We start from the raw sequence: 23,636 nt of genomic DNA on the forward strand, positions 1-23,636 counted from the left end.
TTTATCATCAGCTTGTCGGGCGAGCCCTGATGAAGGTGGTGCTCCGTGCCGAAATGCGTCGGACACTTTTTGGATAGTACCGACATCTGTTCAGGTATTTGCATTGAAGGGTCATGTATGTTATGTTGGGGAGAAGGCAAGGAATGGGAACACCCCCGTAGGGAGTCGCCAAGAAATACAATGCAACACAGAATGTAGGGAACAACCCTCAATCCATCACACCACCCCATGGACTGGAATTTTAGACGAACCGACCCTATAAATTGTATCTTTTGTTGATAGAACCCATCTATGAAAATAAGAATTCAGTCTACAGAGAGGTTGGCTACGATTTTTTTTGACGGTTGTGCATTTTCTGGTGTTTAACTAGATGTTGTTTCCGTATGAAACATTTTCCGCACTCCAAGCAGCCGAACGGCTTCTCTCCGGCATGGATCTTCTGATGAGACTGCAGGTTTTTCTTTTGCGCGAAAAGCTTCCCGCACTCGGAGCAGGAAAAGGGCCTTTCGCCGGTGTGAACCCGCTGGTGTGCATCAAGTTTCGACTTGCTACAGAACAACGTCTCGCACTCCGGGCAGGAGAAGACCCGCTGGCCGGCGTGAAATTTCTGGTGTAAGGCGAGTTGAGGTTTCGTTTTGAAGGACTTCGGGCACTCCAGGCAATAAAAATAATGCTCGTCTTCGTGACTTTTCTGGTGCGCGATAAGGCTCGCCTTTAGGGTGAAGGTTTTTCCGCACTCTATGCAGGAGAAAGGGCGCTCGCCGGTGTGGCTTCTCTGGTGTATAAGAACGTATTCTTTCCGCGAGAAAGATTTTCCGCACTCCAAGCAAGAAAAAGGACGCTCCCTGGTGTGACTTCTCTGGTGTCTAAGGAGTTGTGTTTTCCGTTGGAAGGATTTCCCGCACTCTGAACATAGAAAAGGGCGTTCCCCCGTGTGACTCCTGTGATGGATAATGAGATCTGTTTTCCGCGAGAAAGATTTTCCGCAATCCGAACAGAGGAAACGACGACGTTCGCTCCTGTGGCTTTTCTGGTGTCGAAGAAGCTGTCCTTCCCGTAAGAAAGTTTTTCCGCACTCTGAACACGGAAAGGATTGATCGTCGGTGTGACCTCTCTGGTGTCGAAGGAGATGCGATTTCCTTGAGAAGGATTTGCCGCAAACCGAACACGGGAAAGGACGTTCGCCCGTGTGGCTTCTCTGGTGTCTAAGAAGGTGTCCTTTCTGTGAGAAGCATTTGTCGCACTCCGAGCACGAAAAGATCTCCCGACCCGCGTGAACCCGCCAATGGACCTGAAGTTCATATTTGGTCTTAAACTCTTTGCCGCACTCTGAGCAGGACAACAAACCTTTATCTAAGTGAAATTTCAGATGATGCGTAAGAGATGCTTTTTGGTTAAAGGACTTGCCACAATCTGGACAGGAAAAAAGACCATCATTGTTGTGAATCTGCTTGTGCCTGGTGAAGGCACTCTTCCATGTAAAACTTTTACCGCACTCTTCACATGAATATGGATTCTCCCCTTCCTGTGTCTTCCCATGGGCATTTTGTCCATCTGCTGGAAAGAAACGTCTGTCAGTATAAGCATGTACATTTATACTATCCAGTCACAATTTACGTATTCTGGTTTTCCATAGGGCTCCGGAAAAGAATTGAGGAATGGAGATGGACCTTTCATATGGTGTACAGTATCTCCTCCTCATTTGTTGGGAACATGACATTATATTGAGGAATGGAGATGAACCTTTCATATGGTGTACAGTATCTTCTCCTCATTTGTTGGGAACATGACGTTATATTGAGGAATGGAGATGGACCTTTATATGGTGTACAGTATCTCCTCCTCATTTGTTGGGAACATGACGTTATATTGAGGAATGGAGATGGACCTTTAATATGGTGTACAGTATCTCCTCCTCATTTGTTGGGAACATGACGTTATATTGGAGAATGGAGATGGACCTTTCATATGGTGTACAGTATCTCCTCCTCATTTGTTGGGAAAGTGACGTTATATTGAGGAATGGAGATGGACCTTTGATATGGCCTTCTCCATCTCTGTCTGTCCACCTGCAAGGTGATTAATGTGGCCAGTCTCTGGGTGGAGACCAAACCTGATTTAAGCCAGCCAAGCCTGCAATCTCAGTATCTCCTCCTCATTTGTTGGGAACATGACGTTATATTGAGGAATGGAGATGGACCTTTCATATGGTGTACAGTATCTCCTCCTCATTTGTTGGGAACATGACGTTATATTGAGGAATGGAGATGGACCTTTCATATGGTGTACAATATCTCCCCCTCATTTGTTGGGAACATGACGTTATATTGAGGAATGGAGATGGATTTTTCATATGGTGTACAGTATCTCCTCCTCATTTGTTGGGAACATGATATTATATTGAGGAATAGAGATGGACCTTTCATATGGTGTACAGTGTCTCCTCATTTGTTGGGAACATGACGTTATATTGAGGAATGGAGATGGACCCTTCATATGGTGTACAGTATCTCCTCCTCATTTGTTGGGAACATGACGTTATATTGAGGGATGGAGATGGACCCTTTATTTGGAACATTTAGCTGTGGAGGAGATACGTTGATGATGTTGTTATGGTCATCCTCTAAGTCTCCTCAATTTTTTTCCTTGCTGAACGAATTTGTTGGGAACATGACATTATATTAAGGAATGGAGATGGACCTTTCATATGGTGTACAGTATCGACAGTATTTTCACCAGTGCACAATGATATACGTCAACACAATAGCTCCTGTAGGCATATGGGCGTACAGGTACGTCCCCTTTAAGAAGCGGCATTGTGGGCGCCCACTGCGGGACCCGCAGACTCAATGTCCACCGGTGTACCACGATCGTGTCACGGAGCTGCAGAATGGGGAGATGCCTTTGTAAACAAGGCATTTCCCTCTTCTGCCTAGTGACAGGACACTGATCTACTGCTCCCTGTCATCAGTGTGATCAGTGTCGTGTCACTTGTAGCCCAGCCCCCACACCGTTAGAATCACTCCCTAGGACACACTTAACCCCTTCAGCGCCCCCTACTGGTTAACCCCTTCACTGCCAGCGTAATTTTTACAGTAATTAGTGCATATTTTTTATAGCACTGATCGCTGTAAAAACGACAATGGTCCCAAAATGGCGTCAAAAGTGTCCGCCATGATGTCGCAGTCACGATAAAAATCGCTGATCGCCGCCATAACTAGTAAAAAACATATTAATAAAAATGCCATAAAACTATCCCCTATTTTATAGACGCTATAACTTTTTTTGCGCAAACCGATCAATAAACGCTTATTGTGTTTTTTTTTTTAACAAAAATATGTAGAAGAATACGTATCGGCCTAAACTGAGGGACATTTATTATAGCAAAAAGTTAAAAATATTGGTTTTATTTTTTTTTAAATCGTTTCTCCTTTTTTGTTTATAGTGCAAAAAAAAAAACGCAGAGGTGATTAAATACCACCAAAAGGAAGCTCTATTTGTGGGGAAAAAAGTTGCCCGGTCATTTGGCAGCCGAATGGTCCTGGGCTGAAGTGGTTAAGCTTCTAGGCCCGGATTTAGAAACAATAGTCTAAGTTGTAGGCGGGCGTAGCGTATCTGAGATACACTACGCCGACGTAACTTAGGGCGCAAGTTCCGTATTCAGAAAGAACTTGCACCCTACGTTACGGCGGCGTAGTGTAAATGTGTCGGCGTAAGCCCGCCCAATTCAAATTTGGCTGGTAGTGGGTGTGTTGTATGTTAATCTATCATGACCCCACGTAATTGACGTTCTTTCCGTATCCCAGTGCGCATGCTCCAAATCGCGTCGCAAATAGTCAATGCTTTTGACGTGAACGTCACTTAAGCAAAGCCCTATTCGCGAACGTTTTACGCAAACGACGTAAACAATGGAAAATTCGAAGCTGTCCAGACGTCCATACTTAACATTGGCTACGCCTCATAGAGCAGGGGTAACTTTACGCCGGTCCGACGCCTTAACGTAAACGATGCATATAGAGACGCCGGGCGCAACTACGTTCGTGAATCGGCGTATCTACCTAATTTGCATATTCTACGCGTAAATATACGGAAGCGCCATCTAGCGGCCAGTGTAAATATGCAACTAAGATACGACGGCGTAAGAGACTTACGTCAGTCGTATCTTAGCAAAATTTTGGCGTATCTTGTTTTCTGAATACAGAAAGAAGATACGCCGGCGCATGCTAGAATTTACGCGGCGTATCAATAGATACGCCGACGTAAATTGTTTCTGAATCCGGGCCGTAAAATCTAAGCAGTTTCTGCCCATTACTCGCCTGAGCTGATATCTGATGAAGATTCCTCCTCTTTGATTGTAACCTTAACCACATCCTCCTTCGTACTCTGCTGATCACCCGTCACATCCGTCTTTTCTTCTTCCTCCTTCTTCACCTCGGCATTTATATCCATCTGTTCCTCACCCTAAAACCACCAAAGGATCAAAAGAAATATCCACAAAACGTGAGCACTAATACCTGGAGACCTCAAACATGAAATGTTCTTGGGTTGGACCCCAAATTTACCTACCTGATGATGGTGAGGGATGGTGGGACCTTCCTGTGTGGAATCCCGAGGACGGGGACTTTCCTCTCGTGAGTTGCTTCTATCAGATGGCTCCATCGTAATGTCCTTATGGGGATCCTTGTGTCCTTCAGAAAGCACCTTCGTCTCACCATACGTCTCGTCTTCCACTTTAAACGCTTCGTTAGCACCAAAATATTATCCCCGAGGATTCCACTCTAAGTATATAATAAAGGATTTATTGTAACAAACAAGCTTGTATATATGTAGTGCCCCCCCGCAAGGGCCTCTGATTTTAACTGATTATGCATTATACAGTGCAGAGGCCACCATTCACACCAAGCAACAGTCCATTCACAATGGCTCCAATGAACAGTCTAGGGCAGAGGTCTTCAAACTAGATATGTGCATTCCCGTTCGTACGAATGTTATTTTCATACGAAAATGTTCATTTTCGTACCCGCAGAATAATGTGTACATACGAAAAAATTTAAGCACCAAAATACGAAAACGACGGGATTACGATTGAGTCGCATAACGAACAACCGCAAATACGAACGAACGATCCGACGAAAATACAACAAAACGAAAACAGCAAAAGAACGAATATGACATCTATAACAAAAGACTTGCATTCTTTATTTTGTTTGAATCCTTGTTCTGTTCGTATTTTGATTTTCAGTCGTATGTTCATATGACATCTAACAAAAGATTTTCATTCTGTATTTTGTTTGAATCCTTTTTCTGTTTGTATGTTCATATGACATCTATAACAAAAGATTTGTATTCTGTATTCTGAATTCCTTTTTTCTGTTCGTAATTTGGTTTCAAAATACAGAATGCAAATCTTTTGTTATAAGATGTCATTTTCGTTTTTTTGAATGGGCAGTGAGTGTAGTTAGTTAGTGAAGCAGCTTCTCTTTTGTGCTGAGTAGTACAGTAAAGCCAAATAAACTTTTCTGTGGATTTTCGTCTGAAGGGAGAGATCAGTTGGCTAGACTTTTGAACCCAAAAATGGTTTTCTGATGGAGTTTAAAAACGAACGAACGTTCGGTAAAACGATCGTTTTTATGTTTGTTGTTAAAAAAGTCTGACCAAGTGTATGGGGCTTAACAATAGTTAATATGGATGAGCCGCGTGTTGAAAGTGCCGCGAATCCCGCGATATATTTACGAAAGTACAAAGTGACGAAAATTCATGAAAATTATTGTCTAACAAGTAACGAACATGAATTAAACAGAATAACGAACCATCCCGCATGTACGAAAATAAAACGGTAACGAAAATACGAAACGATCGGAATACGAAAAAATCACGTCGTACGAAAAACGAACGGGAACGAACAGGAAAACGGGCGTCTTACGAAAAACGAACAGGAACGAACCTACGGAACGATACGAAACGGAACTAAAAAACTAAAAAAAATTCTGTGCACATGTCTACTTCAAACTTTCTAAACCAAGGGCCAATTTACTGTCCTTCCGACTTCAGGGGAGCTAGACTGTGGCCAGCGGGGATAGAAAATGCCTTAGCATCAGTGGGCCAGATTCAGAAAGGAGATACGCCGTCGTAACTCTGAGTGTGCGGCGTCGTAACTATGCGACTGATTCAGAGAATCAGTTACGCATAGATTCCCCTAAGATCCGACCGGCGTAAGTGCCTTACACCGTCGTATCTTAGGCTGCATATTTACGCTGGCCGCTAGGTGGCGCTTCCGTATAGTTACGCTATGAATATGCTAATTAGGTAGACACGCCGATTCAGAAACGTACGTCCGGCCGGCACATTTTTTTTACGTCGTTTGCGTTCGGCTTTTTCCGGCGTAAAGTTACCCCTGCTATATGAGGCGTAGCTAATGTTAAGTATGGACGTCGTTCCCGCGTCGAGTTTTGAAAATTTTACGTCGTTTGCGTAAGTCGTTCACGAATAGGGCTGTACGTAAGTTCCGTTCACGTCTAAATCAATGACGACTTGCGGCGTAATTTCGAGCATGCGCACTGGGAATTTTTCACGAACGGCGCATTCACGTTCGTGGGGTCACAGTGACTTTACATAAAACACGCCCACATCATCCCCATTTGAATTAGGCGGGCTTACGCCGACACACATACGTTACGCCGCCGTAACTAAGGGCGCAAGTTCTTTCTGCATATGGAACTTGCGCCCTAAGTTACGGCGACGTACCGTATATGAGATACGTTACACCGCGCCGACAGATACTGCAATGTATCTGAATCCGGCCCAGTGGGAATACAGCCCCATTATTGGTGTCAGTGGGAGGAACAGTGTCCCATTGTTGGTGGTGTCTGGGTGGACAGTTGGATAAATGGTTCTATACAGGCATACCCCACTTTTAGGTATGTTGTAGTCCTGGGTCCCCTCTCAGTGCTCCTCAAGTTTGGTGTCCATGTCATTTATGGTTTTGGAGCAGTGCCATGTCAAGCTGACCAAGATTTCCCATAGACGCCAATGTGTCCATATTTGTGAATGTACGTAAAGTGGGGTATGCCTGTAAACAGAGAGGAGGGCCTCCACCGGGTGTACCAAGATGGCCGCGGCTCAGGAGCTAGGCCGAAGCCGCGGCCTTTCCTAATGTTATGGCCGCGGCTTCGGCCTAGCTCCGGAAACCGCGGCCATAACATAAGGAAAGGCCGCGGCTTCGGCCTAGCTCTGGAGCGGCGGCCATAACATAAGGAAAGGCCGCGGCTTCGGCCTAGCTCCGGAGCGGCGGCCATAACATTAGGAAAGGCAGCAGCTTCGGCCTAGCTCCTGAGCCGTGGCCATCTTGGTACACCCGGTGGCGGCCCTTCTCTCTGTTTACACCCACAGAGGAGGAGGAGCCCGCACTCGTGGGACACACCGCTGGGAGTCATACTACTGGGGGTGTCTGTCTGTACTACCTCTGGGGGGGGGGGGTCTGACTGAACTACCTCTGGGGGCGGGGTCTGGCTGTAATACCTGGGGGGGGGGAGTCTGGCTGTACTACCTCTGGGGGGGAGTCTGGCTGTACTACCTCTGGGGGGGGGGGTCTGGCTGTACTACCTCTGGGGGGGGGGGTCTGGCTTTACTACCTCTGGGGGGGGGGGTCTGGCTGTACTACCTCTGGGGGGGGGTCTGGCTGTACTACCTCTGGGGGGGGTCTGGCTGTACTACCTCTGGGGGGGGGGTCTGGCTGTACTACCTCTGGGGGAGGGTCTGGCTGTACTACCTCTGGGGGGGGGGTCTGGCTGTACTACCTCTGGGGGGGGGGTCTGGCTGTACTACCTCTGGGGGGGGTCTGGCTGTACTACCTCTGGGGGGGGTCTGGCTGTACTACCTGGGGGGGGGTCTGTCTGTACTACCTGGGGGGGTCTGTCTGTACTACCTGGGGGGGGGGTCTGGCTGTACTACCTGGGGGGGGGGTCTGGCTGTACTACCTGGGGGGGGGTCTGGCTGTACTACCTGGGGGGGATGTCTGTACTGAGAGGGGGGTGTCTGCACCGAGGGGGTTCTTTACTGAGGGGGGACTATAGTTGGTGGAAGGGGGGGTGACTCCATTTTTTTTCTGCACAGGGTGACACCAACCCTGGTGACGCCACTGCAGTGGGGGGGGGGGTGTGGATATTACAGTGGGGGGGATGTGGATATTACAGTGAGGGGGGATGTGAATATTACAGTGGGGGGGGGGATGTGGATATTACAGTGGGGGGGAGGGATGTGGATATTACAGTGGGGGGGGAAGGATATTACAGTGGGGGGATGTGGATATTACAGTGGGGGGGTGGAGATGTGGATATTACAGTGGGGGAGAATTTATTTTAAATTTTTTTGCCGATCCGAAAAATGATCCGATCTGTGACTCCTGATCCGAGGAACGATCCGAACCGTGAGTTTTTTGATCCGTTGCACCCCTAATATTTAGGACGTATCCGGTCTATAAACCAGAGGCTCTGGATGGACAGTTGGATAAATGGTTCTATATTTAGGATGTATCTGGTCTATAAACCAGAGGCTCTGGATGGACAGTTGGATAAATGGCTCTATATTTAGGATGTATCTGGTCTATAAACCAGAGGCTCTCGATGGACAGTTGGATAAATGGCTCTATATTTAGGATGTATCCAGTCTATAAACCAGAGGCTCTGGATGGACAGTTGGATAAATGGCTCTATATTTAGGATGTACCTGGTCTATAAGCCAGAGGCTCTGGGTGGACAGTTGGATAAATGGCTCTATATTTAGGATGTATCCAGTCTATAAACCAGAGGCTCTGGATGGACAGTTGGATAAATGGCTCCATATTTAGGATGTATCTGGTCTATAAACCAGAGGCTCTGGATGGACAGTTGGATAAATAGTTCTATATTTAGGACGGACATGACGGGGTTACTGGGTGTAAATATAAAATATCTTATTACCTCCTCTGCTGCAAGTTCCAGCGATGTCCTCTCTACTTCCCTAGAGTGACGAGTCACCTCTGACCCGGAACTTCCTGTTTATTCCTGACATCACTTCCTGTCTTTTTGCATTCCACGTAAAGTATTTGCAATGGCCACCTTGTGGCGGATTTCATTTCTGCAGCATAGGCAGTCCTCTGTTTACAGTTCTGTTTAACGCACTCTCATTTTTAACCAATAAAATAATATCCACGCTGGCTTCAAAATGTTTCTAAATTTCCCCAAATTTTTAAATTCTAAACATTTTGATCTTTAGAAATAATGTGTTTGCTAAGCTAATAGAACGTTGTGGGGTTTTCTAGGATATGTATGTAGCACTACCCCCGGACAGTGTTGCCAACCCCCTGAAATGATATTTTCTGGCAGGATGCCCTTACATCAGAGTCTGCAGGATTCCCCCTTACAGTGCAACGGAACTCTTGGAACTCTTATGCAAAGGGGAATGCTGCAGATCATGATGTAAGGGGAACTCTGATGTAAGGGGGGGGGGGGGGTGCTCTGGTGACCACTCTGGAGACCACTTCCGCAGCATGAATACACTAATGTAAGGGGGGGGGGTACTAATATAAATGGGGAACCTTTGTATTAGTGCCCCCTAACATTATTGTATTCACTCCCCCTTACACCATCAAAAGACTGGCCTGGCGCCACTATCACTAGTGTTGAGCGGAATACGCCATATTCGATTTCGCAATATATCACGAATATATAGCCGAATATTCGAGAAATATTCGCTAAAATCGAATATTCGTGATATTTAAAAAAAAAAAAAAAATTGTGAAATTTCGCTAATGCGAATTTATTGCGAACATTTTGCGAATTTTTTTTTTTTTTTTTTTTCTGATTGGCTCTGATGCAAAAGAAGGGTGGAGAAAGTATTTGCGAATATTCTCGCAATCAATTTCGCATTAGCGAAATTTCGATAAAATATCACCAATATTCGATTTCAGAATATTCGCGAATACTTTCTCCGCCCTTCTTTTGCATCAGAGCCAATCAGAGTTCTCCTACCACAGTTGTCAAAATATTTCACAACATTTTTTCTTTTTGATAAAATATTCTGAATATTCGATTTCCGAATATTCGAGAATACTTTCTCCGCCCTTCTTTTGCATCAGAGCCAATCAGAAAAAAAAAAAAATTCGCAAAATGTTGGCAATAAATTCGCATTAACGAAATTTCAAATTTTTTTTTTTATATTCGGAATAGCGAATATTGGCCGCGAAATTCTAGATATTCGCGAATACTCGAATATGCCATATTCGAGCCGAATATTCGCAATACGAATATTCGTGAGCAACACTAACTATCACTGACCTCTTAGGTGTGCCGCGCAGGGCCCAGTCAGATGGCTCCAGCTTGGTGGCTCTGGTTTTATCCTGTAGTCTAACTTCCACAGTCCACACACGTCCGACTCCTCTCGAGACCCCCATCCCGGACAGAGACTGCGGACATGGTACAGGAGGTGGAGGACAGAGACTGCGGACATGGTACAGGAGGGGGAGGACAGAGACTGCGGACATGGTACAGGAGGGGGAGGACAGAGACTGTGGACATGGTACAGGAGGGGGAGGACAGAGACTGTGGACATGGTACAGGAGGTGGAGGACACAGACTGCGGACATGGTACAGGAGGGGGAGGACAGAGACTGCGGACATGGTACAGGAGGGGGAGGACAGAGACTGTGGACATGGTACAGGAGGTGGAGGACAGAGGCTGCGGACATGGTACAGGAGGTGGAGGACAGAGACTGCGGACATGGTACAGGAGGGGGAGGACAGAGACTGCGGACATGGTACAGGAGGTGGAGGACAGAGGCTGCGGACATGGTACAGGAGGGGGAGGACAGAGACTGCGGACATGGTACAGGAGGTGGGGGACAGAGACTGCGGACATGGTACAGGAGGTGGAGGACAGAGACTGCGGACATGGTACAGGAGGTGGAGGACAGAGGCTGCGGACATGGTACAGGAGGTGGAGGACAGAGACTGCGGACATGGTACAGGAGGGGGATGACAGAGACTGGGGACATGGTACAGGAGGGGGATGACAGAGACTGCGGAGACATGGTACAGGAGGTGGAGGACAGAGACTGCGGACATGGTACAGGAGGGGGAGGACAGAGGCTGCGGATATGGTACAGGAGGGGGAGGACAGAGACAGCGGACATGGTACAGGAGGGGAGGACAGAGACTGCGGACATGGTACAGGAGGGGGAGGACAGAGACTGCGGACATGGTACAGGAGGGGGAGGACAGAGACTGCGGACATGGTACAGGAGGTGGAGGACAGAGGCTGCGGACATGGTACAGGAGGGGGATGACAGAGACTGCGGATATGGTACAGGAGGTGGAGGACAGAGACAGCGGACATGGTACAGGAGGGGGGAGGACAGAGACTGCGGACATGGTACAGGAGGGGGAGGACAGAGACTGTGGACATGGTACAGGAGGTGGAGGACAGAGGCTGCGGACATGGTACAGGAGGGGGAGGACAGAGACTGCGGACATGGTACAGGAGGGGGAGGACAGAGACTGCGGACATGGTACAGGAGGTGGAGGACAGAGACTGCAGACATGGTACAGGAGGTGGAGGACAGAGACTGTGGACATGGTACAGGAGGGAGAGGACAGAGACTGCGGACATGGTACAGGAGGTGGAGGACAGAGGCTGCGGACATGGTACAGGAGGTGGAGGACAGAGACTGCGGACATGGTACAGGAGGGGGAGGACAGAGACTGCGGACATGGTACAGGAGGTGGAGGACAGAGGCTGCGGACATGGTACAGGAGGTGGAGGACAGAGGCTGCGGACATGGTACAGGAGGGGGATGGCAGAGACTGCGGACATGGTACAGGAGGTGGATGGCAGAGACTGCGGACATGGTACAGGAGGGGGAGGACAGAGACTGCGGACATGGTACAGGAGGGGGAGGACAGAGACTGTGGACATGGTACAGGAGGGAGAGGACAGAGACTGCGGACATGGTACAGGAGGTGGAGGACAGAGACTGCGGACATGGTACAGGAGGGGGAGGACAGAGACTGCAGATGTGGTAGGTTCCTTCTCTGCTCCCCTTCGGTATCCTTCTGTGCCCCTCCAGTCCACAGGCACATCTGTGTGACAGGCAGTGTCCTCCTTCTGTGTCCTATTTCTCCACAGGGCGAAGCATGTGACCCCTTCACGGCTTCACCACCCCCCCCCCCCCAGTCCTAACAGGCAGTATCGTCCTTCTGTGCCCTATTTCTCTACAGGGCAAGGCACCAACATCAGGCATGTGACTCCCAGTCCTCGAGTCCTCTTATTCATCGTCCTCTCCTCCTGTCCTCCTCGGCCCCCACCCATAGAAAGCTCATCTCTCTCTCTCTCTCCACCATAGGATGCGATGACAGGAGCGGGGCCCACCTCACACCTCGTGTTATAGAAGGAGTACAGCGGGGACACGGGACAGGACCATCCTCCTCTGACTCCTCTTCAGACTCCCGTTGTTGACTTGTCTCAGGTGGAGTTGCCCCCCCTGGGAATTCATCCAGCATTGCGACTTCCTCATCTTCCTGCTCCTCGACGGCTTGATCAATGACACGACGCAATGCACGCTCCAGAAAGAAGGCGTAAGGTACGATGTCACTGCGCCCTGGCTGCGACTGACCAGTTTGGTGATCTCATCAAATGGTCACAGAAGTTTGCATGTGTCGCCCATGAGCAGCCACTGGCACGGTGCAAAAAACAAAAACAAGCTCCCCAGAACCTGTCCTGCGGCAGAGTTCGTACAGGTAGTCGTCAACTGCACGTTTCTGCTGGATCAAGCATATACAATGTTGAGTTGCAGTCACAAATAAGACGTCTGACGGGCAGGTTGTGTCGCCGCTGAATGTCAGCAAGGCGAGCCAAGGCCGTATAAGATCTTCTGAAATGGGCCGACAATTTCCTGGCCTGCCGCAAGACGTCCTGGATCCCAGGGTATTTGGCAACGAATCGCTGCACGACCAAGTTCAGGACGTGTGCCATGCATGGCACGTGTGTAATTTTGCCCTGTTTCAGCACGCTCAGCAGATTGGCACTGTTGTCACACACCACTTTACCAACTGTCAAATTGAGCGGTGTTAGCCACTGATCTGCCTGTGAACGCAAAGCTGAAAGGAGTGCAGGACCAGTGTGGCTCTTGTCTTCCAGGCACAACAGATGCAGCACAGCATGGCAACGTCTCACCTGGCATGTCGAATAGGTTCTGGGGATCTTGGGTGGCGCAGCAGAAGAGACGGTAGCATCGGAAAAGGAGGAGTCAGTCGAGGAGGAGAGGGAGGATGGAGTAGGAGGAAAAGAAGAGGCAGGCCTGCATGCAATCCGTGGTGGTAAAACCAAATCTACATGGGTGCCACTGGTTACATGCTTGACGGCCGTCATAAGGTTCACCCAGTGGGCAGTAAAAGTTATATACCTTCCCTGCCCGTGTTTTCTAGACCACATGTCTGTGGTCAGATGTATCTTGGCACTGACACTGTGTGCCAGAGAAACATTCACTTGCCGCTGAACGTGGCCATAAAGCTCTGGGATGCCCTTCTGTGAAAAAAACTTCCTTCCTGGGACCTTCCATTGTGGTGTTCCAATGGCCACAAATTTACGACTCCACCAGTTTATATGGCAGTAGTTGGCGGGCTATCAGTTCTGACAAGCCAGTGATTTGCGTGGAGAAGGAGAAGTTCTGTTTTTGATCCATTAAGTTTGAGGGAACGCCCCTAGCTTCACTGTCTGGGATCGATTCTCTAGAAAGGATGTGAACCAGGGTAGATCTGAGTCTGTGACTCCGGCTACTTCTGTGAGACGGGTGAGCAGTATTTTGTGGTCTACTGTGTCGAAAGCTTCGCTAAGGTCCAGTAGCACCAGGAGACACGATTCTCCGTCATCTGCAGCTTCGAGGGCATCGTCCCATATTTTTAGAAGAGCTGTTTCTGTCCCGTGGCCAGGACGGAATCCTGACTGTAGTGGGTCCAAGAGTTTGTAGGTGTACAAATTGAGTTGTAACTGTTGTACTACCTCTTTCTCCAAGATCTTCGAGATGGTGTTACCGGTCTGCTGTGATTAGGGTCTTTGGGGTCGAGGTTCGGTTTCTTTTGGAGGGGTTTTATAATGCCTTCCTTGAGGGAGATCAGCACTGTATCTTAGTTGAAGGATTGATTTATAAGATGTGTTATGGTCGGTGCCAAGATGTCGTTACATTCTTTCAGAAGTTTTTAGAGGGACACGAGACATAGAAAAGATGGAGGGGGGTTTTTCTATGTTAGATGTGATGTGGAAGTGAGAAAGAAAGATGATCTTGTGGTTGGAGATGTGGTTGATGTTCCAGAAACAAGGCTTGACTCCTCACAAGACTGGGCCATTTATATTCATGCTGATCCTCTTGTTTAGAGGGACACGGGACATAGAAAGATGAACGGGAGTTTCTCTATGTTAGATGTGATGTGAAAGTGAGGAAGAAAGATGATGTTGTGGTTGGAGGTGGTGATGTGGATGGAGGTGGTGATGGTGATGAAGGTGGTGATGGGGGTGTGGATGGAGGTGGTGATGGGGGTGTGGATGGAGGTGGTGATGGGGGTGTGGATGGAGGTGGTGATGGTGATGGGGGTGTGGATGGAGGTGGTGATGGTGCGGAGGAGGAATTACGGGAGGAATGATAGACGGTCTATGAACTGATGGACTTATCATTGGAGTCTACTACAGACGTCCTGAGATTTATGAGAAGGGGGAGGAGTCGGCTGTTCCAACAAGTACAAGCCGGTAAAACCAAAACTACTAAGACACAAGATTAGGACTAAAACTGAAACCTACAGAATGGGCCTTACTTGTAGTGTTAGAAAAAGGAAAAGAGAAGAACATTTCATCATACAGATCTGAGAACTTAGTTGGTGTTCCAGAAACACGGCTTGACTCCTCACAAGACTGGGCTGTTTGTATTCAAGCATCCTCTTGTTTAGAGGGACACGGGACATAGAAAAGATGGAGGGGGGTTTCTCTATGTTAGATGTGATGTGATAGTGAGGAAGAAAGATGATCTTGTGGTTGGAGGTGGTGATGTGGTTGGAGTTGGTGATGGTGATGTGGTTGAAGGTGGTGATGGGGGTGTGGATGGAGGTGGTGATGGGGGTGTGGTTGGAGGTGGTGATGGTGATGGGGGTGTGGTTGGAGGTGGTGATGTGGTTGGAGATGGTGAGGGTGATGTGGATGGAGGTGGTGATGGTGATGTGGTTGGAGTTGATGATGGTGATGTGGTTGAAGGTGGTGTGGATGGAGGTGGTGATGGGGGTGTGGTTGGAGGTGGTGATGTGGTTGGAGGTGGTGATGGGGGTGTGGTTGGAGGTGGTGATGGGGGTGTGGTTGGAGGTGGTGATGGGGGTGTGGTTGAAGGGGGTGTGGTTGGAGGTGGTGATGGGGGTGTGGTTGGAGGTGGTGATGGGGGTGTGGATGGAGGTGGTGATGGTGATGGGGGTGTGGATGGAGGTGGTGATGGTGATGGGGGTGTGGATGGAGGTGGTGATGGTGATGGGGGTGTGGATGGAGGTGGTGTTAGGGGTGTGGTTGGAGGTGGTGATGGTGCGGAGGAGGAATTACAGGAGGAATGATAGACGGGTCTATGAACTGATGGACTTATCATTGGAGTCTACTACAGACGTCCTGAGATTTATGAGAAGGGGGAGGAGTCGGCTCATACAAAAACTAAAAAACAAAAACACTCAGACAAAAGAATACAATAAAAAACAAAATGTTTTAATCACAATCTAAAGTCACCATTTTATCAATCACGAGGAATGATCGAATATGGAGCAGGAAGGGATACAGCTGAGCTACAACCTGATCACACGGAGTGCCTTGGCGTGTCTTCAGAAGACAGGAAGCAGATGCAGCCGTCAGGAGCGGAGTAGGACACCAGACACAAAACCGGAAATCCTGGCGCCACCCGGAAGTGACGTCACACTACATGTTTCCGATCGTAACTGCTTGGAAAAAAAGGAGACATGTAGCCGCGCCCCCACGTTTCGTCCCTCCTAGGTGTGACGTCACGTCTGGTCTTGTGCAGTCCATTGCCCACCAAGCTGTCTCCAGGGTTGCCGGTTTCGTGTCTGGTGTCCAACTCCGCTCCCGACAACACACCGAGGCTCAATAGCTAACCGCACTTGGTGGATGACACGCTCTCATCCTTACGCACCTTGTGAGTTGCCACTTGTTATTTTTAAGTCTTTTCCTATACGCTGCACTTAATGGGCGCCCTCTGGTTTCTTTTATATATTGCAGAGATCACTTCAGTCTCATATTTTTGGACCTTTTATTTAAGAAAAAGTATTTTCCTATACACTGCACTTATATGGCGCCATGTAGTTTATTTTATAAACCACTTCAGTCTCATTGAGGAGCTGCCACAGACATTTTTGGACCTTTAGACTTTGTAGCTTTTATTTTTTTCAATAATATATTTTCCTATACGCTGCACTTAATGGGCGCCCTCTGGTTTCTTTTATGTATATTGCAGAAACCACTTTCATTCTCATTGATTTGATGCAATGGATATTTTTGGAACTATGCACCTGAGACCGGACTCCACTGTGATTACAGCACACAGATGAGCTCGTTTTTTATACATGTTTGTAAGTGCATTTCCCTTTTAACCAAATAAATTGTGACCAACATATTGCACTTAGGTGGCGCTTCCTGTTTTGTTCCCCTGAGACCCGTCACCCGATTGGCCCGATCGGAGATCCGATCGGATTGGCCGCCAGGAGGAGGGACAAGACGCAGGGGAAGCGAGGAAGCCACCGCCCGCGAGATGGGGGTAAGTGTGGGGCCCCCGGCTACTGACTGACTGACCGACCCGGGGAGGAGCGGGAGGCTCCGTGACCCGGCCGACCTGAGGGAGGGGTGGCTATGGGAGGATTGTTTGGCGCCCCCCCCAAGGAGCAAACACCAGCCGCCACTGCCTGCCCCACCTTCACTCTTTTAGAGGAGAAAGCCAGACAGAACTTTGTGAACTCTGGTGCGCTTAGTGAACTTCCTAATACAGTTTTTCTCACAGTACGGAGATTAGAGGAGATCACGTGGGCACTAACGCACCTGAACGGTTCTGTGGCTCTTCTGATGTCTGAGAACATAAGACTTAAAGGGAAAGCATTTGCCGCAGTCGGGACAGGAATACGGCTTCTCGCCCAAGTGGGTTCGGTAATGTCTGTCTAGTAGCAACTTATGTGAAAAACTTTTCCCGCACTCAGAGCAAGAATATGGCTTCTCACTCAAATGGTCTTTCTGGTGTTTGGTAAGATGGCACTTCTGTGCATAACTTTTCCCGCACTCGGGACACGAATATGGCCTCTCCCCCGTGTGAATCCTTTGGTGCCTATCAAGGTGCGATTTGCTGACGAAACACTTCCCGCACTCAGAGCAGGGGAACGGCTTCTCCCCCGTGTGCATGCTCAGATGTCTGAAAAGATGGGCCTTCTGTGAAAAACCTTTTCTGCACTCAGAACAGGAATAAGGCTTCTCTCCCGTGTGAGTTTTCTTATGACTTTTAAGCTGATATAGCTCTGTAAAGCGTTTCCCGCACTCAGGGCAGGAAAACGGCTTCTCCCCCGTGTGAATTTTCTGATGAGTGTAGAGGTGGGCCTTCTCTTTAAAACATTTCCCGCACTCGGAGCAGGAATACTGCCTCACCTCCGAGTGAGATCTCAGATGTACGACTAGGTCATATCTCATTGCGTAACATTTCCCGCACTCAAGGCAGGAAAATGGCTTTTCACCCGAGTGACATCTTTGATGCCTGGAAAGTTTTGATTTTTGTGCAAAACATTTTCCGCACTCAAGGCAGGAAAACGGCTTCTCCCCCGTGTGGGATCTTTGATGTGTGCCAAGTTCTGATTTCGTAATAAAACATTTCCCGCACTCAGGGCAGGAAAATGGCTTCTCCCCCGTGTGGGATCTGCGATGTCTGATAAGTTTTGATGATTGTGAATAACATTTTCCACACTGAGAGCAGGAAAACGGCTTCTCCCCGGTGTGAGTTTTTTGATGCCTGACCACTAGCGATCTTGTGGTAAAACATTTCCCGCATTCGGGGCAGGCATGCGGCTTCTCCGGCGCTTGAGAACTCGGATTTGCGTAGAGACCTGGTTCAAAGGTAAAACTTTCCGCACATTCAGGGTAGGAAAATGGCGTCTCCTCCTGAATATCGTCGCCAACCCTCACGGGATGAAACTCCTCGGAGTCAGAAGGATCCCATTGTCCATCCACGTTGTGAAGTCCACCAAAATCTCCTGTGGTTTCCTTATCTTCAATTTTACAATCTGGAAAGAAAGCGAGACGATTATTTGAGAGTTCCTTGATGGAAAAAATATGAAAAACGTCATCGATAGATCTGTTCACCTAAACCGGAATTTAATCTGGATCAGGTAGATTTACCTGAACAGTAGACATGTGTAATTCATTTCGTTCCGAATTCGTTTTTCAACGAATTTCGACAAATTCGTTAATATCCGAATTAACAAAAACCCGTTTAACACATTTTTCCGAATATTCGTAAATTCAAATTTTCGTAAATTCTAATTTTCGTAAACTCTAATTTTCGTAAATTCAAATTTTCGGTAAATCTGGAAATTGGTAAATCTGGAAATTGGTAAATCTGGAAATTTGAAAATTCTGAAATTAGATCATCTGGAAATGAGGAAATCCGAAAATTCATAAATTCGAAAATCAGAAAATTCAAAAATCCAGAAATTCGTAAATTCAGGAAATCCGAAAATAAGAACAAAAATCTGAAATAACTACCGTATATACTCGAGTATAAGCCGAGGCACCTAATTTTACCACAAAAAACTGGGAAAACTTATTGACTCGAGTATAAGCCTAGGGTGTCCATCTGCATCCCTCACTATGCCCATGTGCATGCCTCATGCGTCCATGCCTCACTGTGCCCATGCCTCACGCCTCACTATGCCCATGCCTCACTGTGTCCATGCCTCACTGTGCCCATGCCTCACTGTGTCCATGTGCATGCCTCACTGTGCCCATGTGCATGCCTCACTGTGTCCATGCCTCACTGTGCCCATGCCTATATAGTGTCCCATTATTGGTGTCAGTGGGAGGAATAGTGTCCCATCATTGGTATCAGTGGGAGGAATAGTGTCCCATCATTGGTGTCAGTGGGAGGAATAGTGCCCCATCATTGGTGTCAGTGGAAAGAATAGTGTCTCATCATTGGAATCAGTGGGATGAATAGTGTCCCATCATTGGTGTCAGTGGGAGGAATAGTGTCTCATCATTGGTGTCAGTGGGATGAATAGTGTCCCATCATTGGTGTCAGTGGGAGGAATAGTGTCTCATCATTGGTGTCAGTGGGAGGAATAGTGTCTCATCATTGGTGTCAGTGGGAGGAATAGTGTCTCATCATTGGTGTCAGTGGGATGAATAGTGTCCTATCATTGGTATCAGTGGGAGGAATAGTGTCTCATCATTGGTATCAGTGGGAGGAATAGTGTCCCGTCATTGGTGTCAGTGGGAGGAATAGTGCCCCATCATTGGTGTCAGTGGAAAGAATAGTGTCTCATCATTGGAATCAGTGGGATGAATAGTGTCCCATCATTGGTGTCAGTGGGAGGAATAGTGTCTCATCATTGGTGTCAGTGGGATGAATAGTGTCCCATCATTGGTGTCAGTGGGAGGAATAGTGTCTCATCATTGGTGTCAGTGGGAGGAATAGTGTCTCATCATTGGTGTCAGTGGGAGGAATAGTGTCTCATCATTGGTGTCAGTGGGATGAATAGTGTCCTATCATTGGTATCAGTGGGAGGAATAGTGTCTCATCATTGGTATCAGTGGGAGGAATAGTGTCCCGTCATTGGTGTCAGTGGGAGGAATAGTGTCCAGTCATTGGTGTCAATGGGAAGAATAATACTCCATCCATGGTGTCAGTGGAAAAAATAGTGCATCATTGTTGGTGACAGTAGAATGACTAGTGCCCCATTGTTGGTGTCAGAGGAAGAAATAGTGGTCCATTGTTGATGTCATTGGGAGGAATAGTGCCCCAAGGTCTGGATAAAGGCTAGCAAAGGGCCACATCCGGCTCCTGGGCCACAGTTTGGAGCCCCCCACTCTAGGCTCTTTCTTTATTGCCTATCTTCCTATCAGCCAGGCAGTGCTCCTTCTAGCCAAGCTCCACTCAGAGTATTTAAATGACACTGACTGGAGCAAATGAACTCATTCTCCTTCTTTGAAGGAACATATCTTCTAAAGAGGGACCCCTGCCTACAAACAGAGCAGAGATAAGAGAAGAATATATTATGGGTCACCTGTGCTGATCTCTGTAGGAGTGTCCTCCTCTATGAATGTCCTCGTCATTCCAGCCTCCTCCGTATATTGCTGATCATCCCTCACATACGTCTCTTCTACGTCACACTCAGTCTTTATGATCATCAGATCTTCACCCTAAACCAACAGAATGGCAGAAAATAACATCTGTAACATAGAAGTATTTATGATGTGAGATCACATAGAAAATATCATCTTGTAGAGTCCACACATCATCTCCACATCTCCTCAACTCCACCTACCTGATGATGGTGGGGGATGGTGTGACCTTCCTGTGTGGAATCCCGAGAACAAAGACGTCTCTTCGTTGGCTCCTTCCTAACATCCTTATAGAGATCTGCGTGTCCTTCGGAAAACTCCATCACGCCATACTCATCGTCCTCCTCTTTAAACTCTTCTTTGATAATGATATTAAAATCCTCGAAATTTCCTTTCTAAATATATAATAAAACATTTATCGTAACAAACAAACTTGTGTATAAATCATAACTATCAACAATTGTTCCTCATCTACCTGATCCTGGTGAGGGGGGTCCTGGGTACATCTCTCTGGTGGGTTCCCATTACTGGATCCATCTGTAGGAAACACACACACTGACTGAATACATTGTTTCTATGTGTTTACCAGATGATGGGGGATCTAGGTGGAGCCTCCGTACTGCTCTCTCCTTTACAATAATGTGCACCACCCTACAGTTTGGGCCCCACTGTTAGCTGGGAATACAGAGGACGGGGACATTTCTCTGGTGGGTTCCCATTGCTGGATCCATCTGTAGGAAACACACACACTGACTGATTACATTGGGCCGGATTCAGATACCTGAGCGTATCTATCCGGCCGGCGTAACGTATCTTAGATACGTTACGCCGCTGTAACTTTGGGCGCAAGTTCCGTATTCAGAAAGAACTTGCGCCCTAAGTTGCGGCGGCGTAACGTATGTGGGCCGGCGTAAGCACGCCTAATTCAAATGGGGGTGTTGGGGGCGTGTTTTATTTAAATCTGCTTTGACCCCGCGTATTTTACGTTTTTTTTTAACGGCGCATGCGCCGTACATTAAAAAAACCCAGTGCGCATGCTCGAAAATCCGCCGCAAAACGTCATTGCTTTCGACGTGAACGTAAATTACGTCCAGCCCTATTCGCGAACGACTTACGCAAACAACGTAAAATTTCAAAACTCGGCGCGGGAACGACGGCCATACTTAACATTAGCTACGCCTCATATAGCAGGGGTAACTATATGCCGAAAAAAGCCTAACGTAAACGACGTAAAAAATTGCGCCGGACGAACGTACGTTTCTGAATCGCTGTATCTACCTAATTAGCATATTCCTCGCGTAAACATACGGAAGCGGCACCTAGCGGCCAGCCTGAAAATGCAGCCTAAGATACGACGGTGTAAGACACTTACACCAGTCGGATCTTAGGGAAATCTATGCGTAACTGATTCTATGAATCAGGCGCATAGATACGACCGACCGCACTCAGAGATACGACGGCGTATCAGGAGATACGCCGTCGTATCTCCTCTCTGAATCTGGCCTATTGTTTCTATGTGTTTATCAGATGATGGGGGATCTAGGTGGAGCCTCCGTACTGCTCTCTCCTTTACAATAAAGTCTCCTCTTACCCGGTGATGTGAGGGGCGGCTGATTCTCCATCATGACGTCCTTGTAGAGATCCTTGTGTCCTTCTAAATACTCCCACTCCTCCATGGAGAAATAGACAGTGACATCCTGACACCTTATAGGAACCTGACACACACAATGATACAGTCACCATCCAGACACACCTCTTGTCTGTTACTGGATAATGTCCCAGAATTCCCGGCACCACTCACCTCTCCTGTTCAATGATCTCGTCAATGACTTCTAGAATCTTCTAAGCGTGTTAGGCAGTGAGGTGGAAGTACTGAGATGTTAGCTGGTCACCAGACTTCACGGGAAAACTCTGCATGGAAAAACACCAACAGCAACGTCATATGACAATTTTTAATCAATCTACAGGAGGATTGGACATTATAAAGAGGACAAACTGTAGGCCAGCCATGGGGGCTAAACCCCTCCTACATCCACTATGTTCAGTTTTTTAAGAAGCAGTACCAAGAGCAAAGGACTATAAGCTGCTACAGAAAAGTGGGAAGCCTATTCTTTAGACCATACGCTTCAACATACGCCTGAGACATCCACCTAGAAGTAGTGGAACAAGAAGGCAGAACACCCTTCCGGGATTCCCACATTTATGACAAAGAAAGTCACTCTTCCTGACCAAAGCTGTGGGTGAAAGATGGACAACCTTCTTGGTCAACCTCCAGGCAATTGAGAGCAAGCTCCTTGTCAGGACCTGGATCACCTGCAGGTGGCACTGTGGTTCCTTGGGCAGAGGGTTGTAATTCCAATGTCCAAACAGCTAGCAGACCCCAGTAATCAGTTTCCACCTGATGCGGAGAGTATTTACCGTAGGTCCTCTCTTACTCACAGTACCTCTTGCTCCAGTTATGCCAGGGATCAGCAGCAGGGATAGCTAGATCTGTGTGGATACACTCAGGAAACTGGGACCAGACTATATATGTTATAAGTGAGATTTAAAGTGAAGGAATATCCATCCGAACAACAGCACACAGCCACCAAAAATATAAGTGAACCAACCAACAACTAACTATATACAATATACAGTATACAAACGAGGAAACACCAAAAAGCAGGGGAAAACTGGAGATGGGAAAGGGGAAACAAAACTGGGATCAGGAACAAGGGGGGAGCAGGTACAAGGCAACTGGTTACAGGGCCGGAGCAAGAGCAGGATCTAGGCAAACAGAATCTGGCAGCAGCAAAACACTGGAGCGAGAGGCATTTAGTAAAGGAGGACCTAAATACCCTCCCAGGAGCCGGCATCAGGTGGAAACTGATTACTGGGATCTGCTGGCTGACATCTGCTAATGGACACTGGAAATACAACTCTCTGCTCAGGGAAGCACAGTGCCACTAGCAGATGATCCACGTCCTGACACTCCGACTTGTGATGATAGCAAACAAACAAAATCTCCTCAAAAGTGACGTGACTGCAGTAGGGGTGCAACAGATCAAAAAACTCACAGTTCGGATCGTTCCTCGGATCAGAGTCACGGATCGGATCATTTTTTGGATCATCACCATATATAGTCCCCACTGTAATGTCCACATCTCCCCCACTGTAATATCCACATCTCCCCACTGTAATATCCACATCTCCCCCACTGTATATACGTTTGTCTGCTAGGGGAGCTCACCTAGGCCGCAGCCGGGTGTACCAAGATG

General features: G+C 47.7%; 2 protein-coding genes across 2 annotated transcripts; both read right to left on the minus strand.

Moving 5' to 3' along the window:
• Positions 1-198: 198 nt before the first annotated feature.
• LOC120909536 (zinc finger protein OZF-like) lies at positions 199-9,058 on the minus strand. Its single transcript, XM_040321310.1, has 4 exons — positions 8,958-9,058; positions 4,567-4,778; positions 4,317-4,461; positions 199-1,554 (listed from the first exon to the last, which is right to left on the minus strand). Exons 2-4 carry the CDS (start codon positions 4,657-4,659, stop codon positions 326-328), a joined length of 1,467 nt encoding a protein of 488 aa, XP_040177244.1. The 5' UTR covers positions 4,660-4,778; positions 8,958-9,058; the 3' UTR covers positions 199-325.
• Positions 9,059-15,972: 6,914 nt separating this feature from the next.
• LOC120909535 (gastrula zinc finger protein XlCGF26.1-like) lies at positions 15,973-20,902 on the minus strand. The gene is made up of 5 exons (XM_040321309.1): positions 20,855-20,902; positions 20,583-20,774; positions 20,322-20,457; positions 16,719-18,320; positions 15,973-16,585 (listed from the first exon to the last, which is right to left on the minus strand). Exons 2-4 carry the CDS (start codon positions 20,700-20,702, stop codon positions 17,089-17,091), a joined length of 1,488 nt encoding a protein of 495 aa, XP_040177243.1. The 5' UTR covers positions 20,703-20,774; positions 20,855-20,902; the 3' UTR covers positions 15,973-16,585; positions 16,719-17,088.
• Positions 20,903-23,636: the final 2,734 nt, after the last annotated feature.

The sequence above is a fragment of the Rana temporaria genome, chromosome 8 (assembly GCF_905171775.1).
Source record: "Rana temporaria chromosome 8, aRanTem1.1, whole genome shotgun sequence".
In the NCBI taxonomy this organism is placed as follows: Eukaryota; Metazoa; Chordata; class Amphibia; order Anura; family Ranidae; genus Rana; species Rana temporaria.

Coding starts and splice junctions, on each gene's coding strand:
- LOC120909535 (XM_040321309.1), bottom strand. CDS start 20,702: ATGGAGTTTTCCGAAGGACACGCAGATCTCTATAAGGATGTTAGGAAG. Junction 20,458..20,582: donor CCATCCCCCACCATCATCAG/GTAGGTGGAGTT, acceptor CTGTTGGTTTAG/GGTGAAGATCTGATGATCAT. Junction 18,321..20,321: donor TCCTACAGAGATCAGCACAG/GTGACCCATAAT, acceptor CTTTCTTTCCAG/ATTGTAAAATTGAAGATAAG.
- LOC120909536 (XM_040321310.1), bottom strand. CDS start 4,659: ATGGAGCCATCTGATAGAAGCAACTCACGAGAGGAAAGTCCCCGTCCT. Junction 4,462..4,566: donor CCATCCCTCACCATCATCAG/GTAGGTAAATTT, acceptor TGGTGGTTTTAG/GGTGAGGAACAGATGGATAT. Junction 1,555..4,316: donor TTCATCAGATATCAGCTCAG/GCGAGTAATGGG, acceptor TCTTTCCAGCAG/ATGGACAAAATGCCCATGGG.